The 23351-nt window shown below is 42.6% G+C and overlaps 1 protein-coding gene across 5 annotated transcripts in view; it reads left to right on the top strand.

Annotated features, from left to right (window-relative positions):
- Positions 1-23351, top strand: part of CUL4B (cullin 4B) — a 109085-nt gene that overhangs the window by 58242 nt on the left and 27492 nt on the right. For 2 of the 5 annotated variants that reach the window (XM_059158538.1, XM_059158536.1), the window contains exons 1-3: positions 8551-8802; positions 13652-14194; positions 16285-16400. In XM_059158538.1, coding sequence (XP_059014521.1) covers positions 8742-8802; positions 13652-14194; positions 16285-16400 — 720 coding nt within the window. In that variant the 5' untranslated portion in view covers positions 8551-8741. Of the gene's footprint in view, positions 1-8550; positions 8803-12778; positions 12894-13651; positions 14195-16284; positions 16401-23351 lie in introns of those variants that run through there. The other 3 variants (XM_059158540.1, XM_059158539.1, XM_059158537.1) reach the window with 2 other exon arrangements.

The following is a 23351-nucleotide window of genomic DNA, read 5'->3' as shown; positions in this document are numbered from 1 at the left end:
TTAACGACTGAGCACTCAGGCACCCAAAGATAAAGACTTGGTGCTTGATTCGGAGCTCGACGCTGGGCTCGATGCCCAGCTCAATACAGGGCTTGATCCAAGGACGCTGGGATCATGACCCAAGCCAAAGGCAGACCGTTAACGACTGAGCCACTCACGCACCCAAAGATCAAGACTTGGTGCTTGAATCGGGGCTCGACGCTGGACTCGATGCCCGGCTCAATACAGAGCTTGATCGAAGGACGCTGGAATCATGACCCAAGCCAAAGGCAGACCCTTAACGACTGAGCCACTCAGGCACCCAAAGATAAAGACTTGGTGCTTGACTCGGGGCTCGACGCTCGGCTCGATGCCCGGCTCAATGAAGGGCTTGATCCAAGGACGCTGGGATCATGACCCAGGCCAAAGGCAGACCCTTAATGACTGAGCCACTCAGGCACCCAAAGATAAAGACTTGGTCCTTGACTCGGGGCTCGACGCTGGGCTCGATGCCCAGCTCAATACAGGGCTTGATCCAAGGACGGTGGGATCATGACCCAGGCCAAAGGCAGATCCTTAACCACTGAGCCACTCACGCACCCAAAGATCAAGACTTGGTGCTTGACTCGGGCCTCGACGCTGGGCTCGATGCCCGTCTCAATACAGGGCTTGATCCCCGGACGCTGGGATCATGACCCAAGCCAAAGGCAGACCCTTAACGACTGAGCCACTCAGGCACCCAAAGATAAAGACTTGGTGCTTGACTCAGGGCTCGATGCAGGGCTCGATGCTCGGCTCAATACAGGGCTTGATCCAAGGACGCTGGGATCATGACCCAGTTCAAAGGCAGACCCTTAATGACTGAGCCACTCAGGCACCCAAAGATAAAGACTTGGTGCTTGACTCGGGGCTCGACGCTGGGCTCGATGCCCGGCTCAATACAGGGCTTGATCCAAGGACGCTGGGATCATGACCCAAGCCAAAGGCAGACCCTTAACGACTGAGCCACTCAGGCACCCAAAGATCAAGACTTGGTGCTTGACTCGGGGCTCGACGCTGGACTCGATGCCCGGCTCAATACAGAGCTTGATCGAAGGACGCTGGAATCATGACCCAAGCCAAAGGCAGACCCTTAACGACTGAGCCACTCAGGCACCCAAAGATAAAGACTTGGTGCTTGACTCGGGGCTCGACGCTGGGCTCGATGCCCGGCTCAATGAAGGGCTTGATCCAAGGACGCTGGGATCATGACCCAGGCCAAAGGCAGACCCTTAATGACTGAGCCACTCAGGCACCCAAAGATAAAGACTTGGTGCTTGACTCGGGGCTCGACGCTGGGCTCGATGCCCGGCTCAATACAGGGTTTGATCCAAGGACGCTGGGATCATGACCCAGGCCAAAGGCAGATCCTTAACCATTGAGCCACTCACTCACCCAAAGATAAAGACTTGGTGCTTGACTCGGGGGCTCGACGCTGGGCTCGATGCCCGGCTCAATACAGGGCTTGATCCAAGGACGCTGGGATCATGACCCAAGCCAATGGCAGACCCTTAACGACTGAGCCACTCAGGCACCCAAAGATCAAGACTTGGTGCCTGACTCGGGGCTCGACGCTGGACTCGATGCCCGGCTCAATACAGAGCTTGATCGAAGGACGCTGGGATCGTGACCCAAGCCATAGGCAGACCCTTAACGACTGAGCACTCAGGCACCCAAAGATAAAGACTTGGTGCTTGACTCGGGGCTCCACGCTGGGCTCGATGCCCGGCTCAATGAAGGGCTTGATCCAAGGACGCTGGGATCATGACCCAGGCCAAAGGCAGACCCTTAACGACTGAGCACTCAGGCACCCAAAGATAAAGACTTGGTGCTTGATTCGGACCTCGACGCTGGGCTCGATGCCCGGCTCAGTACAGGGCTTGATCCAAGGACGCTGGGATCATGACCCAAGCCAAAGGCAGACCCTTAACGACTGAGCCACTCAGGCACCCAAAGATAAAGACTTGGTGCTTGACTCGGGGCTCGACGCTGGGCTCGATGCCCGGCTCAATACAGGCCTTGATCCAAGGACGCTGGGATCATGACCCAGGCCAAAGGCAGACCCTTAACGACTGAGCCACGGGCACCCAAAGATAAAGACTTGGTGCTTGACTCGGGGCTCGACGCTGGGCTCGATGACCGGCTCAATACAGGGCTTGATCCAAGGACGCTGGGATCATGACCCAAGCCAAAGGCTTAACGACTGAGCACTCAGGCACCCAAAGATAAAGACTTTAATTAGCAAACTATTAACTGAAATTAGCTTTAGGGAATGGGTTTAGTTGGGGAATAGAAAGGTGAGGTATCACCTTATTTTGTGGTTAAAGGTTCTTGAGACCTGGACATCTCACAAAGAAGGAAAGAGGCAGAGGGAGAGGGAGAAGCAGACTCACCACTGAGCTGGCAGCCCAGGGTTGGGCTTGATCCCAGGACTTGGAGATCATGACCTGAGCCAAAGGCAGATGCTTAACCATCTGAGCTACCCAGGCGCCCTGAGACCAGGATATCTCTAAATGTACAGCTGATCATATTATTCTCTTCCCTGCTTAAAGCCCTTCAGTGGTTACCCATGACCTACTGGATCAAATCCAAACTCTGGAGAATGGCATGTAATGTATGATCTGAACTCCACCTGCCTCTTTGTCTTCATCTCTCACCATCCCTCCATCAAAGCCACTGCACATCAGTGTCACAGTGTGGTAATACCTGCATTTGCTTAAATGATTCATGGTTTTTCTCATAGATCCGTACGTTTGTACACACTGTTCCCTTTCCCAAGTAACCCATAGGTTTCCAGATCTTGCCATCCTGATACTACAAACTAAGTTCAGATTTGTATAATTAATAAACAATTACAATAACTCTAAGTTCCCATCTTGCGGACCATGGAAAGTCTGTTCTTTCACTGGGTTGCATGGGGATTCCCCCAGGTTTCCAATGGAATCCATGAGAAATGCCTAAATGTTCCAAAAATCAGTCCCAGTTGTCATGCCATCTCTGCCAGCTATTCTTTCTCCAAACTGCTATGCTCTAGTGTTCAACAACTCACCACTTGGTCTTTATACTTTATTATTATTATTATTATTATTATTATTATTATTATATTTAAACTACCTTTTTGGGATACCTGGGTGGCTCAGTGGGTTAAAGCCTCTGCCTTCGACTCAGGTCATGATCTCAGGGTCCTGGGATCGAGTCCCAAGATGGGCTCTCTGCTCAGCAGGGAGCCTGCTTCCCCCCTCTCTCTGCCTACCTCTCTGCATACTTGTGATCTCTGTCAAATAAATAAAGAAAATCTTTAAAAAACAACCAAAAACCCCTTCCTTTCCCCCTTTTTCTTTAAAAGGATTTCTCTATGCCCAGGGGCATCTGGGTGGCTCAATGAGTTAATCGTCTGACTCTTGCTTTTGACTCAGGTCATGATCTCATGGGCAGTGACATCCAGCCCCATGTCAGGCTCCATGTTCAGCAGGAAGTCTGCTTGAAGATTCTCTCCCTCTACCCCTCTCCTGTTCTCTCTCCCAAATAAATTTTAAAAATCTTTAAAAAAAAAATCTCTATGCCCAACATGAGGCTTGAACTCACAGAGTCGCATGCTCTACCGATTACGCCAGACAGGCATTTTGGTGCCTGTCTACACTTTAAACTAACTTATTATGGGTCACCTGGGTCTCAGTCGGTTAGATGTCTGACTCTTTTTTTTTTTTTTTATAGATTTTATTTATTTATTTGACAGAGAGAAATCACAAGTAGATGGAGAGGCAGGTAGAGAGAGAGGAAGGGAAGCAGGCTCCCTGCTGAGCAGAGAGTCTGATGCGGGACTCGATCCCAGGACCCTGAGATCATGACCCGAGCCGAAGGCAGCGGCTTAACCCACTGAGCCACCCAGGCGCCCCTAGATGTCTGACTCTTGATCTCAGCCCAGATCTCGCTCTCACAGTCATGAGTTCAAGCCCCATGTGGAGGCTACTTAAAAAATATAATAATAAAAATAAAAAATGTTATTATATAATTTTAATACATACAGAAGAACATATGTAACATGTAATTTATGGAGCATAATAAGAAAACAAACACCCATGAACCCACCGTCAACCTAAGAACTAGAATATTACCAATGCTTTTGAATCTACCTAAATTCTCCCCCTTGCTTACCCCAGAGCAATCCCCTATCCTGGATTTTGTGTTTATTTTTTCCCTTCTATATTTTAATGGTTTTACCATATTTTCTACCCCTTATTTTTGAGCTTTACAAAAAGTTATCAACTGTATATATTCTGTAATTACTGCTTTTTTCATATAATTATTTTTGTGATTTATGCACATAGCTGTAATTAATTTTTTTAAAAGATTTTATTTATTTATTTGACAGAGAGATCACAAGTAGGCAGAGAGAGAGGCAGAGAGAGAGGAAGGGAAGCAGGCTCCCCGCCTAGCAGAGAGCCTGATGCAGGGCTCGATCCCAGTTCCCTGGGATCATGACCTGAGCTGAAGGCAGAGGCTTCAACCCACTGAGCCACCCAGGTGCCCCTGTAATTAGTTTTTCAATGTTGTATAGTAGTTCATTGTGTGAATATACCCCAATTTATTTAGTCATTCTATCAAAGAATACTCTCTTGCTGTTTTCTGAGGTCTGTATCAAAGGTGGTACAGACTAGGAACAGAAAATCCTTAGGGTGTTGTGCTACCACTATACGGTCTCCATATATCTATTATATACTTAGTATATTAGAGGGCAAAGGTCAGCATTTCTTTTTTCTGTAAAGGACTGGACAGGAAATATTTTAGGCTCTTGCTGGCCCTATGGTCTGTCCAAACTACTGAACTCTGTTGTTTTAGCACAAAAGCAGCCACAAAAAATATGTAGATGAATGAGTATGACAGTATTCCAATAAAACTTAATTTAAAAAAAAGATTTCATTATTTCAGTGAGAGAGAGAGAGAAAGGGTGAAGTGGTGAGGGGCAGAGGGAGAGGGAGAGAAACTTAAGCAGACTCCATGCTGAGCGTAGAGCCCGATGCGGGGATCAGTCTCGCGACCCTGAGATCAGATCTGAGCTAATACCAAGAGTCAGATGCCAAACAGACTATGCCACCCAGAAGCCCCTCCAATAAAACTTTCTTTATCAAATAGGCAGCTGGCTGGGCTCATTCCACTGACTATCCTTTCTCAAATTCTGCTCTAGTTCATCTGAATTCTGGTAGCATTGTCCAGTATTGTGGTCACATGTGCATCTCATTTCTTTCTCATTACCCTATTTCCCATGCTTATCTGTCCCCATGCACGCTCTCCCCCCAACCAACTCCTGAACCACTGTGGCTCAAAGCAAGAATTATCATCAGTAGCCACAGCTCCAATGGCAAGTATGGGATAGGAGGAAGGCCTGGTACTAAGAGGCCTAAGCATTATTATACCAGTTTGAGACTGGGATGGTGCCTTGATTTCCCTCCTTAACACTCCATGGGTTCCAGTTAAGACAAACAATTCCCTGAGAACTAGTTTCCTTGCAGATCCTGCATATGTCTTGGTCTTTCTCATCTTCAGGATTTATTTTTTTTAACTTTTTTTTAAGATTTTGTTTATTTATTTGACAGAGATCACAAGTAGGCAGAGAGGCAGGCAAAGAGAGAGGAGGAAGCAGGCTCCCTGCTGAGCAGAGAGCCCGATGTGGGGCTCGATCCCAGGACCCTGAAATCATGACCTGAGCCGAAGGCAGAGGCTTTAACCCGCTGACTCACCAAGGCAGCCCTCACCTTCAGGATTTAAACCTGCACCCTGTTTTCCTTCTTTGTGCCCCTTGCCCGTCCCCCATTCTTCTTGCCTGGTTAATTCCCACTTACCCTCACAGATTTAAATTGAATTAGTTTCTCTGGAAGCTATTATTTTCTCTGGAAGCAATTTTATAACTCCCCACCCCCACTTTTTCTTTACCCCACCCCACCTTCCTAGGCTGTGCAGGTGTTCCTGTGTTCCTGTAGCAGCTTTTATCAGTCTGTCCTCTAATTTTCTGCCTCACCCACTAGGCCAATTGAGAACTGTTTGAGGGCAAGGGTTGTCTTTGTATACTCAATGAGTGTGGGTCATAACGGGTCCTCAGGCAAGTTAGTGTTTGTAGGGATTTGGCTAATAGAGGGAGCTGGTTTCTACCTCTGGTGAAGATCAGCCATTGGCTTAGCGTCCAGCCAAAGAATGGACTGATTATGATTCTCTAGAAGCAAATTGCTACTGTCTCCTTGAATGTGCATTGCTTGATGCTGGGTCCTGCCTGAACTGAATCCAATCTTGGTCTCCTATTGGGCACTATGTTGGGTCATCTCAGTAAATGAGTAATTTTTTATTCCTCCTCTTTTTTCTCTCCTGGTGAGTGGGGCTCTGAATGTCTTTTCCTAACTTGACTATTACTTGAGACAATTTTATGGCATGTCTTCTTACTAAACTGGAAATTATGGGAAGTACCATATTTGGATTTGGAGAAAAAGTGGGTTTGGTTTAAGTCTGCATGCTTCTTGTCTTTGGAAAGTCATTTTAACCTCCTTCCCTGAGCCTGTTTCTCTCTGTAAAATGGGGATGGCACCTGACCTATCTCAGTGTGGTTATGAGGATAAAATAAGATTGTGTGTGAAAGTGCTTTGAAAAACTGTAAAATCAACCACAAATGGAATTTTGTATTAGTTCTGTATTCCCTTATGACATCTAGCACCATGCCTTGCCCAGAGTAGTTGCTCAATACATTTTTGTTGAATGACCAAATGAATTGGCAAGAAAAATAAAGCTATTGGTGGGAATAAAGGACATTTAATGGAATCAGGAAAAACAGAGCACTTGGCAATAGAAACATCCATATGGCAAATAATTAAGAGTTGGGCATTTATAGATAGCATCAAATCTACATTCCCAATGTCTGGTCTTTGTTTTGCTTATAAAAAATATTTAAATTTCTTTGAATAAGCTTTTGGCAGCTGAGATAAACTTGACTAGATCTTAAATATGCAGTCATCACAAAGCAGGATTGGCCCCAGGCAATACTGTGAGGTCAGCAAAATGTACTCTCAGAAATCTTACCTCCCTTGATGGTAACTTTACCCCCCACAACCCCCATCGTAAGGCCTAATCCAAGTTCTGTTTACCTCCAGGCACTTAGGACTTTTGTATTATCCTTTGTTTAAGGAGCATTCACCTTAAAGGGTCAGGAACTGAGCCTCCCTGACTAATCTGTATTTCAAAAAAAAGGAGTCTGGGAGGAGGAGACTATTTTTATCAAAAGGAATGAATAAATAATTGTGAAATTTCAGGCATTAAAGGGTACATAGGCTTATCAGCCTCATTCAAATCATGACGGTGCTTAGTTCACCTACAGCTAGGGTCTCAGTCTTGGAGGTATATTGTTCACCCTGAGAACTTCTTAGAAATAATGATAAGCGAGGGGCGCCTAGGCGGCTCAGCTGTCAAGTGCCTGCCTTCAGTCTGGTCATGATCCCAGGGTCCTGGATGGAGCCCCACATCAGGCTCCCTGCTTGGCAGGAAGCCTGCTTCTCCCTCTCACCCTCCCCTTACTTGTGTTCCCTCTCTCACTGTATCTCTCTCTGTCTAATAAATAAATAAAATCTTTTTAAAAAAGAAATAGTGATAGTTGAGGCCCTTACTCAGAGGAGCTGGGAACTACTGATTTAAGCCTAAAATGGCCTTGTTCTTGCGAAAAAAAAAAGCAAAATGCCATTGGAAGATCAAATCTTTTTTTTTTTAAAAGATTTTATTTATTTATTTGGCAGACAGAGATCACAAGTAGGCAGAGAGGCAGGCAGAGAGAGAGGAGGAAGCAGGCTCCCTGCTGAGCAGAGAGCCTGATGTGGGGCTCAATCCCAGAACCCTGGGATCATGACCTGAGCCGAAGGCAGAGGCTTTAACCAACTGAGCCACCCAGGCACCCTGGAAGATCAAATCTTAAAGCATGGTGGGAGGGACTGTGAGAGTCATTGATAAAGTGAAGGGAAGGTTAAAAATAGGCCCAGCTACTCCACAATAAGCAAGTGCTAGGCAGCACCAAAGGAAGTAATCTGTGGCTGATCTAGTCTTCCACCCCAAACCCCAAGGAAAACTGCCTGGCCCTAATTGTTAGTCCTTAAATCTGCTTTCCAGATGGTTCACAGTTATGACTGTAGGTAAAGTCTCTGAACTAAGGGGCTAAGTCTTCAAATGTTTGATGTACCCAAGTCAGTAAGTCGTCAGTTGATATTTTATGTAGAGGATAAATGATTTTGTTAAAAATATGACATCTGTGTCATTTATTTACATTGTACTTAGCACCATGGGTTTAGCATTTGTTATCAAGCTCCTTGCTTTAAACTCTATGATGGGCAAAAGGTGAATTCACCTTGTGTAGCTGGATCATCTTTGCTTAAGCTCTGACCACAGTCATCCCATAGCCATCCCTTGCTGTTGATAGCATCACAAAGCCCTCATTATGACGTCACATTGGCTCCCTCACCCCAGCTTGCTTTGCCTTTCCTGTCTTTCCCTGCTTCAGAGATGGTCCTTCAGAAAGACAGATAGGGAGCATGGACTACCTTTCACCCACCAGCTGTGTTTTCTAGACACATCCCTAAACAATGCTTGCTGGAGAAACATTTTTAGTATTCTAAGCAAGCAGTGTCTCCTACTTCTAAGGAAAATCCCATCTGTGGATAGCAAGGCTTCTGTGTCCATTGACAAGCCCCTGCTCCGAGATGTCTGAAGACTCAGAATCAAACACCTCGGGGAATCCCCGTGATCAAAAGAAGGAAACAGGTCAAATTCTTTTTAGAGACATAACTGTTGAAATAGGGGAATGGAGATAAGAAAAATTAGTCCTATCTTTGTATTTCTTCCTGTATGTGTATATTTACTTTTATAAATAGCTACATATTTTATTTGCTTGATTAAAAGAATACCAATAATAACTATACTTCATCTGGCAGCACTGTAAAGTTTAATTAATGTTTCTAAGGTATGAGTTGAACTCACAAGATGAAAGTATCTATATATGGAATATGTGTTAAGTGCCCAATCTGGTTTAGTCTGATAATGGCCATAATTGTATGGTGTCCTACATAGCATCTCTTGATTATTGTGGTTTCAGTGAGTTCAACTTTGAGAAATGTATTTTAATGTTGAGAATTTGTTTGACGTTGGTTGGCAAATGTTTAGGTGTATAGAATATATATGCTTCTGTTTTAATTAGCCCAATTATTTTATTCTTGATTTACAAGGTGTTTTACAAAGAAACATGGAAGGTTTTTCTTCTTTTTAAATTGGTCCAAGGGTCCAAGAATGCACAAAGGTCTGGCCCTCACACATCATATAGTCATATCTAAGTTGGTTTGTGTCACAAAATCTAAATGTTAAATTTAAAAATTATTAAAATTACATATCCATATTAAGACATGCTAAATATGTAAGACATGCTAAATATTTTGTGACCTGTCACAAAATAAAGTAAGGTTGTTAGGATATCAAAAGAAGATTATTATTAGTTGCCAAGATAAAAAAGAAAAATATTTTTTCCACAAAACTCATTTAAGGAAAACTTAAATAGTAAGTTAGACTACCAGGTCATTCAAAGTGAGCTAGCACTTAAGAGCCAAGAATCTGTGCTTTTAGAGACAACATATAACTTGGAAGACTGAAGGCCTTTGATAATCATGTTGGATTGGGAGATATTATTATTATTAGAATGTAATTGAATATTAATTCTCAACTATACTTTATGTTAGTATGAAAGTTTATCTTTGAATGGCAAAAGCAGTTTTCTGTTTGTCCATTCCCTTTGAGCTATAGTAATATTTGTAATTTTAAAAATATCTAGTACTTTTATATACCCTTTAAGAAATATCATTACATGAATTAGAACAGGCCTTATTTTTTTTAGTCTTAAGAAGTCTTTGGTTAAATTGCCAATCCTTCTAGAAAAAGTATCAGTTTGAGCCATTATCAGCAAGCCCAGCCATACACCCTTCCAAGGAGTATAACTATACAAATTAGAACAACCCTATTCATTAAATCTGGAAAATTAGCCAGTTAATCCTCCCCTGTAAAGACATGGCATTATTTTGAGTCTCGTTCAAAGACATATTCAATTCAATAAGTATCTACTCTGCATTTACAGTTATTTAGCATCGTGTGAAATATGAGACACCATAAAGGAGAGTTTAATGTTTTAGGATAAGAGTTACAGTCTCATTTTAGGCAGCAAGAACAAAATGGTATTTTCAAAACATAGTAGTCCATCTTCCCCCTTTTTCAGTGTCTAAAACAGTTCTCTGTGGCCCCAGGGCTTAAGTCCATCAGAGCCTTGCTCTCAGCCAGTTGTCACCAAACAGCACAAAGCTGATAGTGGCTCAAGGTGGTACCTCTTTCTAGGAGAATTTGTATTTTTTTAAAGATTTTATTTATTTATTTGACAGACAGAGATCACAAGCAGGCAGAGAGGGCAGACAGGGGAGGGGGAGCAGGCTCCCCGCTGATCAGAGAGCTCCACTTGGGGCTCAATCCCAGGGTCCTGAGGTCATAATCCCAGGGTCCTGAGATCATAATCCCAAGGCCCTGAGATCATGACTTGAGCTGAAGGCAGAGGCTCAACCCACTGAGCCACCCAGGCGCCTCTAGGAGGATTTACATTTTAACCAAGGACTTTTGAAGACCTAAAACTTTAAAAATAAATGAATAAAAAGTGGGCTTGTATAAACAGCTAGAAATGGATTTATTCTTAGAGTTCTGATGTGTCTATCACAAACTATACAATAGAAACTGCTTTTACACCACCCACCATCCTGTTACTTTCCTGCTTTTACTAGCCCAGCCTGTTCCCTCCTCTCCTTGCTATCTATCCTAGGGTACAGGGTAGACCAGACTTTTGGCTTTGTATGCCAGAGGAGGAAAGGAAACATTCTTCCTCTACCCTTCAAGGTCTCCAATCTGGATTAAGAATTAAATTTACATGAGATAGATTAATAGGAGGAAAAAAACCAAAGTTTTATTATGTAGCCACAGAGGCCTAATTCAAGAAATGACTAACACAGGCGGTTGCTATATATTATAGACAATGAGACAACGAATTTGTGAGGAATTGACAGGATAAAGAAAACAGGTGTTTAGGGAGCTTTAATTAGTAGGGAATTCTAAGCAGAATTTAGACTGAGGTGAATTAGAAAAATATTTCTGCAGCTTTCTCAGCATTAAAGTCTCTGTCTCTGGTGATAAGGATTTTTTTTTTATATCATAGTACAGGGAGGATATTTTTCTTATGGGGAATTTGTTTCTTGATTTCAGTGGGACAGCAGGGGGTCTTCCTGTCCTTGCACCAGTTGCTTCCTAAGTAGCTTCTATTCAAAATAATCAATATGCCACTATGTTACATTTTGGGCAACCTGCTCTGGCCTCTACCCAGGCACTCTTGAGCCTCATTTTCCTTACTTCCAACCAGACATCTTACTTTCTAGCTTCGCTGCACTTTCGGTATTTCCATGAACAGGCCAGACCATTTCACAACTCCCTGCTTTGCCCATTTCCACTGCCCAGAATGCCTTTCACATTCTCCCCTCTTGTCTTTTTGGCAATTCCCACTTTGGGACCCAGCATAAACAATTCCTCTGTGAAACTGACTATTCAATAATTCCTCCAAATCTCTTGATTCATCTGTTTCCAGAGCACTTGGTACATCTGTTATAGAACTGTTACAGAAATTAGTTTTGAAACTGTCTTCCCTTACTGTCTTCCCAATGGCAGGGACCTGGGTATAGTGTGTGGCATAAACTCTTTCAGTATATGCCTGTTTAATGTTTCTGCAGTTAGAATGATCAACAGGTTGGCAGATCTAGTTTTATTTGACATTGTGCTGCCCCCCTCATGCCCTCAGGTTAAATTTAGGGCAGGAAATTTACAAGGTTTATTGTTGCTAACTTAACCAAATTTAGAGGTTTGTTCTTATGAGTTATCCATTTTGAAATTTGAGCTTGTGTAATACATTGGTAGAACACATTGATTTTTGCCAATGTCATTCTCCTAAAATGTGTTCTTCCAGTATGAACTGAGATTTGGTAAAAGAGGCTATGTTTACCCTGTAAATTGCTGGATTGATGACGGAGGAGATCAGGGTTGGGCTTGGTACTGGGAAGTGTGTGTGTGTGTCTGTGTGTGTGTGTTGGGGGGAGGTGTTAGTTACCTTCCTGTTTCTTGGGCCTTAGAATGCACCCGTAACTCTGGCCAGCCATCTTAGGAAATGCTCCTGTTAGGAAGGTAGAAAGATTTGCAGCTACATTGCTAAGAAAGGTATCAAAACTCAGGCCCTATTCATATTGGATCAGAGGTGTCTTTGACATAATTTATAGCTCAATCAAAGCAAAAACTCATTTTCTTTGTATCTTAAGATCTTTTTCTTTTCTATTTTAACATGACATTTCTGCTTAGCACCAGGCATAATGCCATGATTATGTTTTCCTCCATTCCGGGTTACTCCCCTTGCCTTACAACCCCTCCTTATTCCTTTATCTCTTTCAAAGTTTCCATTCTCGGTTCCCTAACTTTTTACTCCCTCCCTTCCTCTCTTCCTCCTCCTCTTTTTTCCCAGCTAGCTCACCCCGCCCCTCGCCGTCACCACCTTCCCTCCCCTTCAGGCTTCTTCCCGCTGCTTCTCCCGCCACCTTCCCCCCACCCGGCCCGCCTCGCCTTCAGAAAGCTCCAATCAGGAGCTCGGGAGGTGTCTAGAAAGCCCGCCCCCTCCTCCCTTTCCACTTCTCTCCCCCCCCCCTTTTCTCCCTCCCCCACCCCCCCCACTCAAGTCCTGCGGACCTGGGGGCTTCGGGATCTGGGCGCTATGAAAAGTGTCTGCCCAGTCACTTCCGGTAAGGGCGCTGCAGCGCGAAGCTCCCCGCGGGACCGTTAAGGAGGGGGTGGGAGTTACCGGCGGGCCAGGGGAGGACGGTGCTGCCGGGGAAGGGGAGCGGAAGAGGGAGGGGGAAGGACAGCGAGAGCGAGCGAAGGAGCACGAGTGTCTTGGGCGCCTTAGTTGCCGCTTTCCCGCCGCCTTCCCGGGAGTCAGCTCCCCCGCCCCCCGGGCGCCCGCAGTGTTCTCTCCACCCCCCACTTCGGAGGACCGACGCTGCCCCTCCTTCGCCGCCGCGTGACCGGAAGTGGCGCCATCTTTAGCCTCTTGTGCTATTGACAATAACAAGCCCTGGTTCTCTCCCCCTCCCCCTTCCCCCTCCCCCCAACCACGGCATCTCCCCTCCCAGAGAGAGGGAGAAAAGGAGGAGGAGCTGCAGCCTCACAGACTCACTGAGTCGCTCCTGCAGAGAGGGGGGAGAGAGACCGAAAAGCAGGGGAGGGGGACGGCACAGCCGTTTACCTGTCTGCCTCCTCATTCGCTCTCCCCCCTCGTTCTGCTCACTCCTGGTGTCAGCCTATCCGCCTTCCCAAACCCTCCCATTCCCCCGGTGTAGCCCCCCCTTCACTTTCCTTCTCGTCCTCTGTGTTTCTCCTCTCTTTCTTCCCTTCCCCCTCTAGCATTGCCACCTTCTCTCCTACACGCACGCAGGCATATAAACGTAGGTTTTTGATGCTCCTCTGCCTGTTGACCCCGCTATTTTCATGTTTCCAACAGGTTTTTCTTCCCCCAATCCCTCAGCTGCTGCTGCTGCTCAGGAGGTCAGATCTGCCACTGATGGTAATACCAGCACCACTCCGCCCACCTCTGCCAAGAAGAGAAAGTTAAACAGCAGCAGCAGTAGCGGCAGTAACAGTAGTAACGAGAGAGAAGACTTTGATTCCGCCTCTTCCTCTTCCTCCACTCCTCCTTTACAACCCAGGGATTCGGCATCCCCTTCAACCTCGTCCTTCTGCCTGGGGGTTTCAGTGGCTACTTCCAGCCACGTACCGATACAGAAGAAGCTGCGTTTTGAAGACACCCTGGAGTTTGTAGGGTTTGATGCGAAGATGGCTGAGGAATCCTCCTCTTCTTCCTCCTCATCTTCACCAACTGCTGCAACATCTCAGCAGCAGCAACTTAAAAATAAGAGTATATTAATCTCTTCTGTGGCTTCGGTGCATCACGCAAACGGCCTAGCCAAATCTTCTGCCACCACTTCTAGCTTTGCTAACAGCAAGCCTGGCTCTGCTAAGAAGTTAGTGATCAAGAACTTTAAAGGTAACCAAGGCCAAAATCCATAATCACCTACTAAGGATTTGACACTTGAGCGGTCACGTGCTCTATTTATGTTAATATATTAAACAGTATAGAGGTGGCCTAATGTTTTATGCATAATCAATGAGGTGGAGGGAGGTCCTTTTTTGGGTGGAGGGTTCATTTTCCGGGGGTGGTTAGTATTCTTGTGCTGAAGCATACATCGAATGTTTCTGTGCAATATTTTGATATCTGGCTCAGCTTATATCTAATCTGTTATTATAACACTGACAATCAATATGATTGATCTGGATTATACAGGTGAGAAATTTGTATTCTAAAGAGGTTTATTTATTTCAGGTGCATAGTGAGCCCAGGCACTGCTGGGATTTTTATTTTATGCTTCGGTAGGCCACATTCTCTAGTCCCTAGAAATGCAGGTAGCAATGGTGATCTTTTCATGCTCAATGATGATTTATAGTTAGATTGATAATGTTGGGTACTATATTCTTGAAACTAATTGTGTAAGCATTTGGAGAAAAACATTTATGATCTCTGCATTTCTTTTCAAAGGTAAGGTTTGGAAGTGAAAAATACTGTGTACACAGAAGTAGTAACTCTGTGTACGCTAGTCTAAAGATAGGAACAATTACTACATCTATTATTTTTTTCACTAAAGTGGGTTTTAAAGTACTGACCTGCAGTTTTTAGGAAAATTTGTTCATTTTATGTTTGAGGTACGTGATCTAGAGTATTATGAATGTATTGGTGCATAGAAAATCAACAGTTTTTAAAGCGTAAGTGAGCTGAATTACTTTTTTCTGTTGACTGTTTCTGTTTTTCTGACTTAGTTTTTCAGCATCCTTAACTGGTAGGTAATAGATGATGTTTATTAAATGGAGAAGTAAATGAATGAACTGAAGTAATATTTACCAGATAAGTGTCTTGTGGCTAAATATTAGTATTGAGAAAATTAGATTCTCAATGCTTGTGTTTTCAGCATTAGTGTGGAAATCAGAAACATGCTTAATTTTGTTTAAAGCCGAGGATTATAGTGTTTGTTTTTAACCTTCTCTTTTTTTCCTATCACTCTTCTCCCATCCCCAGGTTCTTAAGTGTTGTAATCTTTCTGATTTAATTAGACCTTTCTGAAGTAAATGTGTATTGTAATTGACTAGCGTGTTCACTGTTCCACTCAAAGTGTATCGATTTAATAGCCAAGAATTTTTAAAGAGATGAGCTATGATCCTAATTTCATTTGCATACTGGTCTCTGAGATTTTGTTTGGGTTTTTTCTTTCCCTCTTAAACTAAAAACATATCGTTAAGGTATTAGGATGTTTTAATTAAAAAAAAATACTCGTTGCTGGTCAATGAAGTTTAAAGCCTGGGTTAAGAGAGTCTTTTCCATTCTGAAAATGCTACATAGGTTCTGGAGTCATTTGGATGTTCTGATTTTTTAAAATTTCACTCTCCTCGTAGATGTAGTTTAAATTATAACCTGGGTGAAGATGTTTCTCTCCGCTTGTGGATGGTACATAAATGTGAGGGTCAAGCGGACTTGGATTAGAATCCTAGTTTTGCCATTAGCTGTTGATGACCTTGGGCAAGCCTTACTAAATGAGTCTTAGTTTTCTTGGTTGCAAGATAGGGATAAATAATACCTTCCTTAGAGCATTGTTAGGGAGATTAAGATGTTTGTAAAGTGCCTTGTGCATAGTAGACATTCAGTGTTTTAAATCTCAGGTGCTGAATTCATGTTGACTAACTTAGGTTTTACATGTGATGGAATAAGATCAAGATTGTTATTTTTTATTTGTGATTCTTGAATTTTTATTTTTTGAAGCAATACAGTCAATTGCAAAAAAAAAAAAAAACACCCCTCACCTTTCATTCTAATAGGTGAGTCGAAATGACATAAACAGTATTGTGGCATTTCAAATTTTATTCTTTCTGCTAAGCCTAAATACAGTAGCTACTTTAATATTTAGATGTAATAATTATAAAAATCACAATTTACCCTTAAGAAGCAGTAATACTATTATTTTACCTTAATGGATCCTTTCCTTACTGTATGCTACATATTCTGATATCAGCCTTGTACATATTATCTAGATAAGCCCAAATTACCAGAGAACTACACGGATGAAACATGGCAGAAACTGAAAGAAGCAGTGGAAGCTATCCAGAATAGTACTTCAATTAAGTACAATTTAGAAGAACTCTATCAGGTATGTATTAACATGGATAACCAGATTTGGCCAGCCTAAATTGAGGTGGTATGTATATGGATTTTACTTTGAAATGAATCTTTATATAGACTTACAGTTTTCTTCTAATGAAAATTTCTTTTTTTTTTTTTTTAAAGATTTTATTTATCTATTTGACAGACAGAGATCACAAGTAGGCAGAGAGGCAGGCAGAGAGAGAGGAGGAAGCAGGCACCCCTCTGAGCAGAGAGCCCGATGCGGGGCTCGATCCCAGAACCCTGGGATCATGACCTGAGCCGAAGGCAGAGGCTTTAACCCACTGAGCCACCCAGGCGCCCCTCTAATGAAAATTTCTTGATGAATTTGTGCACTCTTTTATAATCAGACTACATATTCTGACATACTGACATTCTGACAAACTATGAGTACGGTCATATTGGAATATATTGGGTTTATCTTAGACCCTTATTAGGATTTACAGTGAGGAGTACCTCGGTATAATCAAGGTTTTACCTATAATGGAGTCCTACAGCCCGGATCCCAAAGATAATTTCTGGTGACATGTCATTCCATTAGGTTACTTCTTGCTAAGTGGTGTTACTTGCCTATAGGAAAGACCTCAAGAAATGCAGATATTCTCTGTATACTTTATCCTCCCTCCTCCTTATTAGTAGTCCTTTGCTGTTTCTTTTTCTTGCTCTTTATGTTTGTTTTATTTTCTGGGCTACAAGACAGTCCTTAGCCAAAAACTGGCATCAGATTGTAATCCAGTGAGGTTCAGGTTTGTTTTTTTGCTTAACAAATGGGTCTATACTTGAATTGTTTAGTTTAAATATACTATTAAGAACAATTACTGATTTAGACTGCTTACTACCATGATATTTTGCCTACTATATATTTTTTTAAAGATTTTATTAGGGAGCACATGAACAAGCAGGGCTGGGAGGAGAACCAGAGGGAGAGGGAGAAACAGATCCCTGCTGAGCAGGGAGTCCAGTGAAGGGCTTGATCCCAGGACCCTGAGATCTTGACCTGAGTCAAAGCTAGACACTTAACTGAGCTAACCAAGGACCCCGTCCTACTGTATTTTTGACACAACCACTTCAAGAAGTTACTTTCCATTGTAGCACAAGCAGTTTCATATAAAAAAAAATTCGGAGTACCAGTAGCTTGTGGTTTTTTTTTTTTTTTTAAAGATTGATTTATTTTAGAGAGCGAGGGCATATGCGATTGAGCAGGGGGGAGGGCAGAGGGAGAATGAATCTCAAGCAGACTCTGCTGAGTGGGGTCGTGAGGACTCGGGGTCGTCCCCAAGATCATAACCCTGAGCCAAAACAAAGAGTCAGAAGCTTAACCGGCTGTGCCACCCAGGCACTATGTTTGTGTTTTTCTTATTGATAAGTACCTTCTAAGAAATTAAGTTGTTTTGATTGATGAGAATTTGTTGTTTTTATCTATTCATTTCAGTTGCAGAGGTGGTATGGTAATGGGCAAACCCAACCTGGATTAGGAGTCCGAAGACAGATTTGGGATCTTCTTTTGGTGGCTATTACCCTTCTGATCTTGAGCGAGAAACTAGACCTCCCTTACCTTCAGTTTCCTCCTCTGTAAAACAGGGAAAAGAGTACTTGTCCTACCTACCTCACGGGGTTGCTTCTAAGAATCAAATTAAGATGTGAGAAACCCCTTGAGGCACCATGTTATAGAAATATAAGATGATGTTATCACTAGTGAAGCTCTTTCATAAGTCACAGTGTGGCTTTTGCACTTGTAATAAGTCAATTAAGATCACGAGTTTCTGTTGCTGTGAGAACTGAATGAGTCAGTGCATGCGAAACACTCAGAATGATGCCCAGCACGTAATAATGTCATACAATATTACCGCTATAACACAATGTGTCAGGTAGTAGCTGTACTAAGCTATTAAGGAGAAGCCCACCTTAGATGGCTGTGTTGGTATATTGCATATGTGGCTCCTGGGCTGTATAGTAATAAAAGTAGAATTACGGAATTAGAGTTGGAAAGGCCTTAAGAGATCATGTAGTCCCGTGGCGTTTCTTCATATAGTGCAGATGGTCCTCTACAAATCAGGTTTATCTTTTATTATCTTTTAAGCATTATAGAAACTGTGAAGTAGACATGGTAGCAGTTATTATTCCTCTATTGATCAGGAAACTGAGTGTCAGGGAAGTTAAATAATGTGCCCAGACTCCCATTGAGATGCCCAGGTTTCAAGCCAGTGCACTTCTCCTCCTGTGCTGCTTCAGTAATATGCTGTGGCACTTTGAGTACCTCTGTAGAGCAGTGTTAGAGGCAGACCGGTTCACTTTAGGGAAAAAACTGTCCTCAAAGAAAGTAATTTTTTCCTTCACGTGTGTGTATGTACGGTGTTTATTTGGGTATGGTGGTATACAGCAACTTTAGTTTCAATAATGTTATTTTATGTTTTATGTTTATAGCATATTGTTTTAAAGGATCACTTCTTTAGGAAGCAGGAAGAGCTTAGGAAAGCTCTCTGCTGAGCAGAGAGCCCAATGCGGGGCTCGATCCCAGGACTGTGGGATCATGACCTGAGCTGAAGGCAGAGGCTTTAACCCACTGAGCCACCCAGGTGCCCCCTGTTTATAGCATATTGATTGTGATTGTTATTGAACCCTATTTACTTTACCTTGAATATTTTCCTAGAGCTTTTGGGTTCAAAAATATTTTTCTGCTAAATTGATTCTCTTCAATTCTTTTATGTTTCAAGAGTTCATAGCTTACATTTTTTTTTCATTTTCTTCTACTTCAGAATTATTACCTGCTATTGTTCAGTTGCATTTCTTTAGCCTAAAATCAGCGTTCTTTCTGCTCTCTGCACTTTTCACAGTATTTTACTGTTACTGCTGTAATAAATTCAAAAGCATTTGTTTCTAGCTGTTTTGTTGTTTTTGACCTTAATCTTTATAAATGCTCCTCTGGATTATTCTCAGAAAGTTTATTTTGGAAGTTCAGGTTCAAAAAGGGATAAAAAGATAAGGGAGTAAAATTTTTTCATACCATCTGGGTTTCAGGTGCTTGTTGAATTTTGACTGGTTGAGATGTAAATGAAAAGTACTCTCCTAAAGAGGGGGTAGGTGAGGGAGGGAAATGGCCAAAAAAAAAAAAAGTATTCTCCTAAGTCTCCTAAAATCGAAACTATAGAAGTATGTAGTATACCAATGAAAAGTTCACCAAACCCCTCATTCCCCCATCCTCCCTTATATCTGAAGTAAATGCTTATTTGGCATATGTCTATGAAGAACTTTTTTCTGTGCATGCAAAATCGTTGTTTTAAATCCTAAGCATAGAAGTCCCTAGTGCAGATTGCTTGTACTGCCTTCCTAAGTTTTTAATTTATAGAAAAGAACATGTCGAGTGCCTGGGTGGCTCAGGGGGTTAAGAAACTGCCTTCGGCTTGGGTCATGATCCCAGAGCCTTGGGATCGAGCCCTGCGTCAGGCTCTCTGCTCGGCAGGAGGCCTGCTTTCTCCTCTCTCTCTGCGTGCCTCTTTGCCTACTTGTGATCTCTGTCAAATAAATAAAATCTTAAAAAAGAAAAGAACATGTTCTGAGTGCATTTGCAAGAAAAGTGAAAGATATTTTTTCAATGATTTTTATTTTTAAAAATGGTCTTTTTTGAAGATTTTATTTATTTGACACAGAGACAGACATCGAGAGAGGGAACGCAAGCAGGGGTAGTAGGAGAGGGAGAAGCAGATTCCCCGCAGAGCAGGGAGCCCATCCTGAGCAGGGAACACAGGGTTCCATCCAGGACCCTGGGATCAGGACCTGAGCTGATGGCAGACGCTTAATGATTGAGCCATCCAGGTGCCCCGTTAAAAGTGATTTTATTTATTTATTTATTTTTTAAAAGATTTTATTTATTTATTTGACAGAGAGATCACGAGCAGGCAGAGAGGTAGAGAGAGAGGGGGAAGCAGGCTCCCCGCTGAGCAGAAAGCCGGATGCGGGGCTCGATCCGAGGACCCTGAGATCATGACCTGAGCCGAAGGCAGAGGCTTTAACCCACTGAGCCACCCAGGCGCTCCAAAAGTGATTTTATTTATTTATTTATTTATTTTTAAGATTTTATTTATTTACTTGACAGAGAGAGATCACAAGTAGGCAGAGAGGCAGGCAGAGAGAGAGGAGGAAGCAGGCTCCCCGCTGAGCAGAGAGCCCGACGCGGGGCTCGATCCCAGGACCCTGAGATCAGGACCCGAGCTGAAGGCAGCGGCTTAGCCCACTGAGCCACCCAGGCGCCCCCAAAAGTGATTTTATTTATTTATTTATTTATTTATTATTATTATTTTTTTAAATTTCTCAACCCATTTTCTTTCTTATTTATTTATTTGACAGAGAGAAATTACAAGTACACTGAGAGGCAGGCAGAGAGAGAGAGAAGGAAGCAGGCTCCCTGCTGAGCAGAGAGCCCGATGCGGGACTTGATCCCAGGACCCTGAGATCATGACCTGAGCCGAAGGCAGCGGCTTAACCCACTGAGCCACCCAGGCGCCCCCCAAAAGTGATTTTAAATGAGAATTGTACTTGAGTTTAAAAAATTACCTTTCCTAGACAACCTTGAAATCCCAAAATACGAGGCAGTGATTAATGTTTTGATTTGGGGGCACTTTTTTGGTTTGTTTGCTTGTTTCTGATTGACTACAGGTAGTATAGTTAACTGCACTGACTTTTGAGTTGAGCTGCCTTAGATTAGAGATCTGGTACTCATGATAACTTTGGGCAAGTTACTTCTCCACGCCTTGTTTTCCTCATTTGTAAAATGGGAAGACCAACATTACCTATGTAGCGGGATTGTTGAGTTGTAAACAAAATGCTGCAAAAACTACTTATTGTAATGTCTGCTACTTATTGGTGTCATCAGTGATGATGATAATAATAAGTGAGCCTTTTTAAAAGATACCTTTATTTTAAGATTGTACTTTATTATACAGCTCTAAAGCCACACATGTTTTAAAATTCTAAATCCACACTGGGTCAGAACAGCTGGCTGATAAATAGATTACATTCCAAATATGTGTCAGTAGATGCCATTAGCCAAATTGAAAAAAATAATAGAAAAAGAGAGGAGCTCTCTAGGAACAGTATCCTTTACTTCTTAAGAATATGTCTTGTTTTTTACATGTGGTATCTTATAATAGTTGGAATTTTGGCTATTGGATTATTTTCCTCTTGTTCTCAGCCTTTATATAAGTAGCTGTGTAGTGTTTTTAAATCAGCTACCTTTTTTTGGAGCTGGCTGGTTGTTTATATATGAAAGTATAACATTTATTCTTAGTGTAAATGTCTAGCTATTTTCTTTGAAGGCAAGCCTAGTCCATATTTCAATTCTAATGGAAATAGTTTTATTTATTATTAATGGGAACTCTTGTTTGGTTAGCTTTTTGTGAAATAAATCTTAAATGATGAACTTTTCTGCTAATACCTCATTTATCAAGTAGATGACCGTAAGACTGGAAGCAAGGAGTGTGTCCATCTCAGCGTAGGTTATTACCCATTGTAAAATCTGGTAGTTTATTTTTTATTTTTTTTAAAATCTGGTGGTTTAAACAGTCAGAGGTTACAGAAGACCTGTTAGATTCTTAGCAGCGATGAGTAGCTTTTGTATTCTATATACTTTTTAAAGGTTTTTTGTTTATTTGAGAGAAAAAGTAAGTGATAACACAAGCCAGTGGGGAGAGGCAGAGGGAAAAGCGGACACCCTGCTGAGCAGAGAGCCCAATGTGGGGCTCCACGTGGGGATGGATCCCAGGACCCCGGGACCACAACCAGAGCCAAAGGCAGACACTCAACCAATTGAGCCACCTAGGTGCCTCTTTTGTATTCTGTATTTTTTTTTTTTTAAAGATTTTATTTATTTATTTGACAGAGAGAGATCACAAGTAGGCAGAGAGGCAGGCAGAGAGAGAGGAGGAAGCAGGCTCCCTGCTGAGCAGAGAGCCCGATGCGGGACTCGATCCCAGGACCCCGAGATCATGACCTGAGCCGAAGGCAGCGGCTTAACCCACTGAGCCACCCAGGCGCCCTGTATTCTGTATTGATGAGTAGCTAATTGTGTTCTATATAAGGTTGCTTAATTATCGTCCATCTTGATTTTTTTTTAAGATTAGTCTATTACATTTTGTAGTGCTTCTCTCTATTGAGTTAGTACTTAATATTATTCCTGCAATTTAAAGCGTGCAACTACAAATTCTTAGTCCTTGGTAATTTTCAGCTAACTTAAACCCTGTTACTAGATGTAAAAAGAAAAATTAGAGGGGCGCCTGGGTGGCTCAGTCGTTAAGCGTCTGACTTCGGCTCCGGTCCGTGATCCCAGGGTCCTGTGATCCCAGGGTCCTGGTATTGAGCCCCACATCTCCCAGGGTCCTGGTATCGAGCCCCACATCGGCCTCCCTGCTCAGCAGGAGGCCTGCTTCTCCCTCTCCCACTCTTCCTGCTTGTGTTCCCTCTTGCTGTGTCTTCTATCAAATAAATAAAATCTTAAAAAAAGAAAAAGAAAAATTAGATTTCATGTCTGGCTTCACTGCTGCAAGTTCTTAGTTTCTGATATTTTTCAAGTATCTTATTTCAGCCATTTTTACTAAATGTAAAAAGATAATTTAGAGTTTATTGCCGTATCATTTCTTGAAACTTTATGGTGTGCTTTCCTTTCTTTAAACATATAGTTTGAAAAATAAGACCCAACCCATTAGGTCAGTGACCAGAGTTCAGGACCCTGATGAGAATTTATCTTTCTGGGTGTCTATTATTAAGTCAGAAAAGTTTCTAGATTTCCTGCCTTAACCATGTTTAATTATGTTTGTAGTCTTTGTGTTTTTTAATTCTTATTTTAATCCTCTTCATTTTTTATTCTAGCCATACTGCTCACCCTCATTTCCATTCCCTTGTCCCAGATCCAATCTTTTGTGCCTTTGCTGTTTCTTAAATCCTG

The sequence above is a fragment of the Mustela lutreola genome, chromosome X, assembly GCF_030435805.1.
Source record: "Mustela lutreola isolate mMusLut2 chromosome X, mMusLut2.pri, whole genome shotgun sequence".
In the NCBI taxonomy this organism is placed as follows: domain Eukaryota; kingdom Metazoa; phylum Chordata; class Mammalia; order Carnivora; family Mustelidae; genus Mustela; species Mustela lutreola.
Note: the sequence above shows the minus strand (reverse complement) of the source record. Positions and strands in the feature narration are given on the sequence as shown.